Here is a 12270-nt window from a genome sequence, read left to right on the forward strand (position 1 = left end):
TTCAAAAGGAAAACATGTCATCAAACCACATGTTGCCAGTTTCAATCCTTATGTCTTGGAACGTCCGTGACAGTACCCCCCCTTCTATGGGTAACCTCCGGGCACCCAGGACCAACCTGACATTATTAATCCTGTAGCTTTTCTTCTTGAACGTCCTCAGGCTCTGAAAATTCATAATGTATTTCACAAATCTTTGTTGAAGAGATATGTTGAACCTTTGGAGTTGTTCCCCTTGCCACCAACCCTGTCATGGTGGACGGCAGTTTGGAATTCCAGATCGCCAAGATTATTGACTCTCGAGTTCTCTGTAGATCTCTGCAGTATCTTCTTCACTAAAAGGGTTATGGACAAGAGGAGAGGATGTGGGCACTGGCATCTGACATGAATGCCAGCTATTTAGTGAAAGCCTTTCACAGGTCTCATCCGGATAAGGTTGGTCCTGGGTGCCCGGAGGTCACCCATAGAAGGGGGGGGGTACTGTGATGGACGTTCCGAGACATATGGACATTCCCGCGACAGCTGGCAGGAGATCGGTGAGACTGGCAACACGTGGTTTGATCTGACATGTTTTCCTTTTGAACCAAATGAGGTCTGTTTTGTTTCTGGTGCTTGCCACACCTTCTTTCCCCAGGTGTAGCTGTTGTAGTCATTTTACATTCTCTATTTAATGTTGTTTCTCCCACTATGCTTTGCGGTTTGTAGCTTCAGTTGGACTTTTGGTTTGCCTGTGTTTGGTTCCAGGTGCTACCAAAGTTTCCTTGAAGATAAGTGTTTTCTTCCCCTTTTGTATTTTGTTTATATATACAGTACAGACCAAAAGTTTGGACACACCTTCTCATTCAAACAGTTTTCTTTATTTTCATGACTATGAAGGCATTAAAACTATGAATTAACACATGTGGAATTATATACATAACAAACAAGTGTGAAACAACTGAAAATATGTCATATTCTAGGTTCTTCAAAGTAGCCACCTTTTGGTTTGATTACTGCTTTGCACACTCTTGGCATTCTCTTGATGAGCTTCAAGAGGTAGTCCCTGGAAATGGTCTTCCAACAGTCTTGAAGGAGTTCCCAGAGATGCTTAGCACTTGTTGGCCCTTTTGCCTTCACTCTGCGGTCCAGCTCACCCCAAACCATCTCGATTGGGTTCAGGTCCGGTGACTGTGGAGGCCAGGTCATCTGGCGCAGCACCCCATCACTCTCCTTCATGGTCAAATAGCCCTTACTTTCAAATTTTTCCCAATTTTTCAGCTGACTAACTGACCTTCATTTCTTAAAGTAATGATGGCCACTCGTTTTACTTAGCTGCTTTTTTCTTGCCATAATACAAATTCTAACAGTCTATTCAGTAGGACTATCAGCTGTGTATCCACCTGACTTCTCCTCAACGCAACTGATGGTCCCAACCCCATTTATAAGGCAAGAAATCCCACTTATTAAACCTGACAGGGCACACCTGTGAAGTGAAAACCATTTCAGGGGACTACCTCTTGAAGCTCATCAAGAGAATGCCAAGAGTGTGCAAAGCTGTAATCAAAGCAAAAGGTGGCTACTTTGAAGAACCTAGAATATGACATATTTTCAGTTGTTTCCCACTTGTTTGTTATGTATATAATTCCACATGTGTTAATTCATAGTTTTGATGCCTTCAGTGTGAATCTACAATTTTCATAGTCATGAAAATAAAGAAAACTCTTTGAAAGAGAAGGTGTGTCCAAACTTTTGGTCTGTACTGTATATCTGTGTGTTGCCTTTCCATGTTGCTTGTCATTAGACTCCTGTTTGTCCTTCACTTTGGAAGAACAGGTAGACTCAGTCCTGACATTAGTTCCAGGGTCCTATAGGGCGAGATAGGATTCTAGGTATCCGGTGTATGAACTTGCCTACCTTTGGGGCCTGTTCATACTAGTAGTCTGTCAGGACTGGAGTTAGGGTTTTCTCTAGGAGGTGTCCATTTTCCTTCTCTAGTTTCCAGGCCTTATTCCTGTATCCCCTTTTCCCTCCTATACTCGGTGTGGTGTTTTACTCCCACACACGAGCGTGACATAATTAAATTTTTATAAGAGTTAAAATAAGCATAAATTATACAGTAGACAGAAAAATTACTGCTTTTGCTGCATTGTTATATTGGTGGCAGGAGGGCACATTATCATATTACTAGTTTGCAACGTGATTTGTATAGTACAGAAATCTCAGTATTGACCCAACGTTGTGAAACACAATAATTGCATTACAAATTTGTAACATAGGTGTCTTGTCTGTGCAGGAAGTGAATGAGATAGAGGAGGTGTAATTATCTCTGCTCATTGGTGACATTGCAGCGACAGGGAACAGTAAACACTGAAGATAACACTGATCATACAAGAGCTGCTTTGTCTTCATACAGAGGATCGCCTGGGTGCTGGCAGTCTGGCCTCCGTCAATCTGAAATCTAACCTATACAGACGATATGGGAAATATATAGGAAAAGTGGAGAACCACATTTGCAATAATTTTTTATCTTTTTCTACAGGATTTATCCAAGAGAATATACACATCTGTTGGCTTTTCTCTTTGCTATTGAGGCAACTAACAAGCGTTCAGATATTCTGCCCAATGTCACTCTGGGATATCACATATATGACTCTTGTGGACATGTGAATAAAGTTATAAAAGATGTTCTGCAGATAATGTCCAGACACACGGTGACAGCTCCAAACTACTCATGTATGGAGAAGGATGCAGTGATCGGTTTTATTGGAGATTTACATTCTGAGACGACTCTCTCTATGGCCCGGCTGTTAAGCTTATATGGATACACACAGGTAAGTACAAGTTAATGTAAGCAAATGTTCTTAGAAAGGACATGTCAGCAGGATTAACCATTTTAAACCATTCAGTCTTGTAGGGTTGAACCTGCTGATTAAGACATTTCTATATAAAGAAAATCTGATTAGCTGTTCTGATGATATAATGGTTTGTATCTATATACAGGCTGTCGGGATTCGAACCCGTGACTAGCCACATCCCAGGCGGTAGCCCTGCTTACTAGGCTACCGTCCTCTCTGGACATTCCTCCCTGAAGCCTATTAGTTAACCTCAGTCTTGCCTAGCCTTGCTCATTACCCTTGATTCCCCACACCTGGTACTTCCCTATATAGTCCAGCCCCTTGCACTCCAGTTTGCTGATTATTGAGCTCCTGAGCCTTGATCAAGCTTCTCCTCATCTGTTGCTCCTGCTACTGCTGGAAGTCCACTGCTGACCAGGAATTGCCTACCGACTACTCTTCTGCCTTATCCCTACCTACTGAACTGCTACCACCGTTGCCATCCTGATTGTCTGACCACGCTTACTACCTGCCTGCGGTCCTTGCCACTGGGCTCCACTCCTACCTCCAGCCAGCGGTCCTCTGACTCAGGTGAGCCTGTAGGACTGTTACACAGGCCTTCAGTGCAATGAGGGATGTACCTTATTTTGCATTTTCATAGTTTCAGGTTCCCTTTAATATTCTATCCTAGTCAGCCCTTTAGGAATTCTGCTTTCTAGTGTAAATACTCACAGTAATACATCTAAATGTTTCAATCTTCAAATAATAAGAATTCACTGCCTGAGATAAATTGTAAAAACACAAAAAATAATAAAGATTTTTTAACTTATTCCACTAAAAAGCTGGGCTATAACCCTCTATTTCATCACATACAGGCATATAGAGATAGATGTAAAAGCTGTGTTTCTCATGGCTGATTGAGGCTGTTTGCTCTGGGTGTCAGCCTTCTCTTATTAGGTTCTATGCAAAGTCACCCTACCCCACTAAGGCCTCTTTCACACGGTCGAGTTTTCCACACGGGTGCAATGCGTGAGGTGAACGCATTGCACCCGCACAGAATCCGGACCCATTCATTTCTATGGGGCTGTGCACATGAGCGGTGATTTTCACGCATCACTTGTGCATTGTGTGAAAATCGCAGCATGCTGTATATTGTGCGTTTTTCACTCAACGCAGGCCCCTTAGAAGTGAATGGGGCTGCGTGAAAATCGCTAGCATCCGCAAGCAAGTGCGGATGCGGTGCGATTTTCACGCATGGTTGCTAGGAGAGGATCGGGATGGGGACCCGATCATTAGTATTTTCCCTTATAACATAGTTATTAGAGAAAATAATAGCATTCTTAATACAGTATGCTAAGTAAATTAGGGATGGATGGGTTAAAAAAAAATATATAAATAATTAAACTCACCTTATCCACTTGTTCGCGCAGCCTGGCTTCTTTTCTTTCTTCTTCTTTGATGACCTGGGGGAAAAGGACCTTTGGTGACATCACTGCGCACGTCACATGGCCCATCACATAATCCATCACATGGTCACCATGATGATGGAACACGTGATGAGCGCAGTGACGTCATTAAAGGTCCTTTACCCAGGTCCTGAAGAAAGAGGAGATCCGCTACGCGACCAAGTGGATGGGGTGAGTTAAATTTGTTTATTATTTTTAACCCCTCAATGGACATTTTACTAAGCATTCTGTATTAAGAATGCTATTATTTTCCCTTATAACCATGTTATAAGGGAAAATAATAAAATCTACAGAACACCTAACCGAAACCCGAACTTCTGCGAAGAAGTCCAGGTCCAGGTCTGGGTACCAAACATGCCGATTTTTCTTACGCACGTGCAAAACACATTAAAACATTTTGCCTTCTTGCAGAAAAATTGTGCATTTTCCCGCAACCCAAGGCCTAACTCCTTCTCCTCCTCCATTCTTAGTTCCTTATCCTCCACAACTACCTCCTCCATGCAACTTTGTCCCTGTAGGTCACCAACAGCTGCAGGTAAGATGTTGAAGCTGTTCTTTATCGACCATCAATTATTGCATCAGTGTGAGTTGTTTCTAGTATAAATTTCAGGGTGTGACATCACAGATGCTGCTATGGTCTCTACTCACAAATCTAGTGGCCTCTTCAGAGGGTCTTAGCATGCCAAACATGTCTCTGATAACTAGCCACTGCCTGAGTTCAAAATGACACATATTCACTGCGGAGGTGATCTGGTATATGATATAATCATTGACTTCTTTATGCTGGTCATAGAGACAGTGCAGAATTTGCAAGAAGGAAACCCAGTGATTTGGAAAGTCACAGATCAAGAAGTGCAAAGGCAGACCGTTGTTGCTGCATGTCTAGGAAGGCCCTCTTAGCCACATGACAATGGCTGACATGCTCAGACACTCTCCTAAACGTGGTCACAATACCTTTGTAAAAAGTGTTGCACCACCAAATTTTTCACATGTGGAGAGTATTTATTTTATTAATTTATTTTATCCACTTATATAGCACTGAAATATGCTGCAGACGTTAGCATCAAGCTCCCCCCAATGGGACTCTAATTTCCCTATCAGTATGAGTAGTAAGGAGGTATATGTTTCATCAAACTGCAAAGTTACAGGTACCACGCTCCCTTTTATACAGATACTCCCGCCCCTTTTATATTGCTTGATATTAAATTTATAATGCTTGATATTGAATTTATAGTGCTTGAGATTAAAATTTATATTGCTTCTCAGATTCATGACATCTTAATACAGATGGTGACATCCTCCCAGACATTTTTCTCAGATTACTGCTAATGCCCAGCAGTTTACAAATGAAGACAAAAGCCTACTGTAAGCAGGATGTTGAGGTTTTGAGAGATTCCTGACAGCTTACTACAGATGGTGACATCTAATGCCTGGCAGTTTACAAATTAAATTATGACATCTTACTACAGATTTTAAAATTTAATGTCCGGCAGTTACAAATTAAAACAAAAGCACATCTGTTTAAAGCATGGCTTTATCCTGCAAAGGTTATGACATCTTACTACAGATGGTGACATCTAATGTCCAGCAGTTTCCAAATGAAGACAAAAGCACACAGCTTTTGATATAAAAGCCACCCACTTTGATATGAATTTATATCAAATTATACAGGTTGATAAGTTTCATTTTGATAAAATCCTATTTTGATAACACGCCTAGTTTCATAAACTTCATTTTTATAAAAATCCTTTTTTAATAAAATCTTTTTGATAAGCCCATTTATAACATTTTGATAAGCTTTTGATATAAAATTAAGATTCAGACATGAAAAAGGCCTGTAATAAACATATAAATTCTTATAAAACATAATCTAACTATTTGAGAGACATTAACTAATGAATATGCTAATAGGTGCCACAGGACCCGCCTATATAAACAGGACACAGTCTGTGCAGGGCTAGCACAGAGATACGTATACAAGGACAAGCATAGGTCACCAAGACATTAAACACCTCAAAAGGTAAGCGCCATTTGTCTGTTATGCTTTTAAATCTTTCACTATTTATTGAATATGACTTATGTTATCTGTATCTATGTAACTGTGCTTATTTATAGGGCGTAATGCGCCAATAACTAAATGTATTTTCTTTTACAGCATACAAATGTTGCTATATTTTAACTAACAATATACAATTTGTTTAGATGGATTCTTACCAAAATTTATGGGGAGACGACATTATCCCCGATGCACAGCTGCTTTTCGCGGCCAACGATTTTTATGAGTCGTACATGAGTGGTGGTGGGGCACAACTGCTTTCAGACAAGGCGCACAGTATGGGGATAGCCCATACTGACATTTCAAACGAACCTGATTACAATTCAACGATTCCTTGCTTGATCGGTGAGTATAACTATCTTATGCTTTTATTACATATATAGTTTTTGCGCAAGTTATATCTCATACACGTTTATTACAGATGATCAAATCCGAGACATTTTAAGAATTGTGAATGGAAACGTTAATACTGAAAATACAGAACATTCAAACATGGCAGTTACTAGCAACAACAATTCTTACGATCTAAAGGAGAACGATCCGGCGCGAGTTATCAATCTCACAACCCCAGGGCGACCTGAAATGAAACAGACAACCCGGCTAGCCATAACACGTAAGGCTCGATCAACGTCTTTGATGTTGTTTTAAACATTATCTATATTTCTAATACACTTTTTTAAAACGCAGCACTGAAAAGAAAAATGTATACAATTGTCGGCATCGCGACACTCGCCGATGATTCCCTACAAAAACGTCGCAAGCGGGGCAAAGAGCGTAAGGACCAAAACGCATTGTTGCTGTAATATATTTAAACATTGTCTATAAGTCAATTATTATTACGCCGCGCTCTGCTTTAATTATCACGCTTGAAGTTCTTAATACTTACATCTTGCTGCTTGTCTTTAAATTTTTAATAAAAGTACGCCGCGCTCTGCTTTAATTAGCACGCTTAAAATTCTTAATACTTATATCTTAATGTTTCTCTTTAAATTTTATTTGTTTGTCTTTAAATTTCAGCCAAAAGAAAACACCAAATCCTGCGTCGTTAAAAATAGAGACGACGATCAACCACAAAACATCATCAGGAACAGTTTACACCGATAGCTGGAATTCTAACAACGCCGCAGCCGGTTCTGCAGAGTGGTGAGCCAACTAGCGTAATAAATGATATTACAGCTTTATGCGACATAACACCAATACCCAATACGCAAGATGTAATACTTTGTAAAAAGCACATCACATTTGATACGCCAGACACATGCAGCAACGTACAACAGATAAGCGAACCCCAACAGCGATACGCGCCTCTTGTCCATTCCTGGTATTGCCGGGGTGGAGAGATGTACGACGCGTTGAGGGATATTGCGAAATGTAACGACAAAATGGCACGTGTGGTGATGTATTTAAAATGTTACATTAAAGACTCTACGTCTCTAGCGTTTAACAGTCCCAACAAAATTACTGCGGGGCAAATACACGCTACGCGTAACAAATACACACGACTGATTACGCATCTTGACGCTCTTGAAAAAGAGCTGCTAGACAGAGACTGACTAATGATGACTGGTGGAGGTGGACAACCTTTTAAAAGCGCAAAAACAACTGTAAGTGCTAGGGTTAGAAAGTTAAAACAGGCTATAAAAATCTGTTTTTCAGTTAAACGTTCTAAAATAGCTAGAGAAAAAAGGCATCGCTGGCATAACAATGCGCCGCCGGCACGTCCGAACAAAATAGCTATCTGAATGCTGGACAAACACATCAGCAATCGCAGACTGCGCAAGCGGAGCACAGTCGTCCAAACAGCTCGCACACTAACAGACCTTCAAATACACAATCAAAGCGTATTCAGTCAGGCGACCCACAAAATCACGACATGACCTATAACATGGATGTTACAGACGAACCCCCTGAACCACAAAGCGTTAGATCCGTTTATCTAGAATGTGTATACCATCAACAGCGTGACTTAGCGAATTTTAATAGTGCCATTTACACGGAACACTTCAGATTCGCTAACCTCGAATCCATTCGCTCATTTGTTGACGCTCTTGATGCAATACACGCTTCTATACAGACATTGTTAGATAGGGTTTTACGGGACGCTGATCCGGGTGATTTCATACAATTGCGTTTAGACGGCGGAGAAACGTTTGATTCGATTTTTTCTAATAGCTAATCTAGAGATGGATTTAGAGTCGAAATATTTTTGGACAATATCGCTAACGCATTACAGAGTAACGCGGAGTGCATAGCCGGTAATACACTTAAACTAGTTGTCATCATTGTCAGGTGTCGACGTGGTGGGGCCAGAAGGCGTTTGGGCGGTATCACATATAGTCGGATTATTGATTGTAAAAAACAACATTTATACGATTTTAATAATTACAATAATAACGTCTGCCTGGCCGCTAGTGTTTATGCTGTTTTGGAGGGTGGTGCTTTGAGCGACGTCGCATTGTTAGAGAAAGCTCGACAACTGCATAGAGACTTACAAATACCCGAGGGGTATTTGGTGTCTTTTAGTGACGTTGTACCACAATAGGGGTCAGTGGCGTTATTATCACACAGCCCGCACAGCTAAAGAAAAGACCGTCTATATATTGCACCATGAAAAGCATTATTATGGCATAAAAAATCTAAAAGCTTTATCGGTTTCGATTATTTTTGCGACGTTTGTTGCACGGTATACAAACATAAATATCGACACGGGTGTATGCAGTTTTATAAAGTGTGCCAGAGACCGAATTGTGTTGAGCAGTCTAATAATACACGTTGCCCGATATGTAGGACGTATTGTCGTTAAGAGGATTGTTTTGAAACACATAGAAACCTGGCACTTAGTAATAACGCTCTTTGTAAGAAATGCACCATCTGCGGCGGACAGGTTGACAAATTTGACAACCATGTTTGTTACATGCAGCCATACAATCCCAAAAAAATTACTGACAAGTATATCTTTTACGATTTTGAATGCATGCAAGAAACAGGCTTGCATATACCCAATTTCATTTATGCAACCACACTATACGGCCCAACCTCCTGGCATTTTAGCGGAAAATCCTGTGACTTTGTGCGATTTTATGCTGACGGTAAGTTTTCGGGGTACACGTTCATAGCTCACAATGCAGGACGCTATGACGCTAATTTTGCTTTACAGAAGTTGATTAATGAAATTTTTTAAATATTGATATTATAAATCAAAGCGGTCGGTTAATGTGCGTTACCCTGAAGGACTTATTAGATTTATAGACTCGCTGAATTTCATGCCTATGAAGCTCAGCAAGATGCCCGAGGCTATGGGTTTTTCAGGCGCCAAGGGTCACTTCCCGAATTTTTTCAACACGGCAGAAAATCAAAACTACATAGGCGTCCTACCGACCGCTAGGTATTACGGCGTCGATTACATGATGCCCGGTGAGAAAAAAGAATTCACGGATTGGTACGAGAAACATAAAAATTACACCTTTAATTTTTAGGAAGAGTTAAAAGCTTACTGTAAGCAGGATGTTAAGGTTTTGAGAAGGGCTTGTGAGTGTTACAGGGACACGATTATGGCCATGACGGAAAAAGTTCTGCAATACATTAAACGTGAAAAGAAATACAGAACAGTAACTAAATGTATTGATCCGCTCCAGCTTATCACATTGGTATCCGTGTGCATGGCTATGTACCGGTTTAAATTTCTACCCAAAAATACCATAGCGATTGTCCCTGCAGATAATTACCACAAGACCCTGAAACGATTTTCAACACCCGCTATACAGTGGCTCATGTACATTGAACATGCTAAAGGCATTTCTATACAACACGCTTCAGAGGGCGGTGACGGGTATGCGTTTGTTAACGGTAAACACACTGCTTTTGAATTTCAGGGCTGTTTTTATCACGGGTGTCCTGTGTGCTATAACGCGCATGACAGCAACGAGCTTACTAAATCGTCCTACGGGCAGCTGTACCAATCTTTCCTAGTCAGGAAAAGCCGACTACAGAGACAAGGATTTACGGTCCGCGTCCTGTGGGAACATTGCAAACGATTCGAGGGTCAAAGACTTTCTGATTAAAATGAAATTCCCGACTCCTTTTGAACCTCGTGACGTTCTTTACGGCGGTCACACTAACGCCATTAAACTTTATCACAAGGTGCAGCCCGATGAAACAGTGCATTATTACGATTTCACCAGTCTGTACACTTTTGTTAATAAAACTAAGACTTACCCTGTAGGACACCCAAAAATCATTTATGATCATTTTGGTTACATCAAAAAATACTTTGGCATTGCCAGAGTTAAAGTGTACCCGCCCAGAGATTTATTTTTTCCGGTCCTGCCTGTAAAGCTAAATAAAAAACTAATGTTTCCGCTATGTTACACATGCGCCTCGAACTGTCAGAAAGACATTTGCAGCCACACAGACGACGAGCGTTCCCTGACCGGTACATGGTGCACCATAGAACTAGTTTTAGCTGTTGAAAAAGGTTACAGGATTGCCGAGATCTACGAGATCTGGCATTTTCCGAACACAACAGATGATCTGTTCGCCCTGTACATCAAATTACACCTCAGAGATAAACAGGAGGCTTCCGGTTATCCCAGTTGGTGTAAAACAGATTCTGAAAAAACGGCTTACATAGATGCATTTTTAAAAAAAAGAAGATGTCCGATAAGATAGCTGTAAACCCAGCAAAAAGACAAATTTCAAAACAGTTCCTAAACTCTTTGTGGGGTAAGTTTGGACAGCGTTCTAACTTGTCACGTACCAGCATAGTCACGGACCCTGATGAACTTTTCAAATTAGCTTTTGTGCCGTACTACGACCTCTCCGAGGTTAATTTCATCGATGATGATACGGCCATAGTCAATTGGCGCTGTGTAAAAGAGCGCTACACCCACAACAAAAAAACTAACATTTTTATAGCCTGTTTTACAACCTCCTATGCCAGACTCGAATTATACAAGCTCCTAGACAGACTGCAGGAACGTTGTCTTTATCACGACACAGAATACGTCATATTCGTGAGTAAGGGGTCTGAATGGACTCCACCCTTGGGTGATTTTCTCGGTGAACTAACTAGTGAAATACCGGACGATGCCCACGTTACCGAGTTTGTATCCGCCAGCCCAAAGACTTATGGATACAAACTTCACAACGGTAAAACCATATTGAAGGTTAAGGGTATAACACTCAACGTTGCTAACACACGGCTTGTTAATTTTGACAGTTTAAAAGACCTTGTGTTGGATTACTCACACAACACCTGCCCCGAGACTCAGAAAACAATAGGTATCGAGCAAGACGGCAATTTCAGAAATAGGAAGCGTTGACCATAGAGACAAGACTGTTACGTAAAACGCAAAAGTGCGTCTACACAAAGAGACAGCTGACGGATGACTTTACAAGGGTGCCTTTTGGCTATTAAACATGACTGCTCAATTTCAACACCCTTTTTCGTGTATTCTAGCAGGACCCTCAAATTCCGGAAAGAGTTTTTTTGTTAAGTTATTAATACACTTGGATACGTTAATGTCGCACAAACCTGATAATGTCATTTGGTTTTACGCGTGTTGGCAGAAATTGTATGATGAACTAACCCGTTTGTTTACAAATATCCGGTTTATCGAGGGGGTCCCGCAAAATTTTACAGACGCTGATCTATTTCCAACGGACAAGGTATATTTGGCTGTTGTTGATGATCTTATGGAGACGGCTTGTGAAAATCTTGAAATACAAAACGCATTCACCAAATACGTACACCTCAGAAATTTGAGCATTATGTATCGCTTTCAAAACGTTTTTTTTTGTCAGGGAAAGAAAAGCCGAACCATAAATTTAAACACTAAATACATGGTCCTTTTTAAGAACCCTCGTGATAAATGACAGGTTATTACGCTGGCTCGGCAGATGTACCCCGGTAAAACACGTTTCTTTTTAGAAGCTTTTG

At 40.8% G+C, this 12270-nt stretch overlaps 1 protein-coding gene across 1 annotated transcript in view; it reads left to right on the forward strand.

Annotated features, from left to right (window-relative positions):
• LOC120991085 (vomeronasal type-2 receptor 26-like) overlaps positions 1-12270 on the forward strand; it is a 243918-nt gene that overhangs the window by 59377 nt on the left and 172271 nt on the right. Inside the window, exon 2 of the mRNA XM_040419974.1 lies at positions 2516-2807. Within this exon, the coding sequence (XP_040275908.1) occupies positions 2516-2807 (292 nt within the window). The remainder of the gene's footprint in view (positions 1-2515; positions 2808-12270) is intronic.

Source organism: Bufo bufo, chromosome 2 (genome assembly GCF_905171765.1).
Source record: "Bufo bufo chromosome 2, aBufBuf1.1, whole genome shotgun sequence".
NCBI lineage: Eukaryota > Metazoa > Chordata > Amphibia > Anura > Bufonidae > Bufo > Bufo bufo.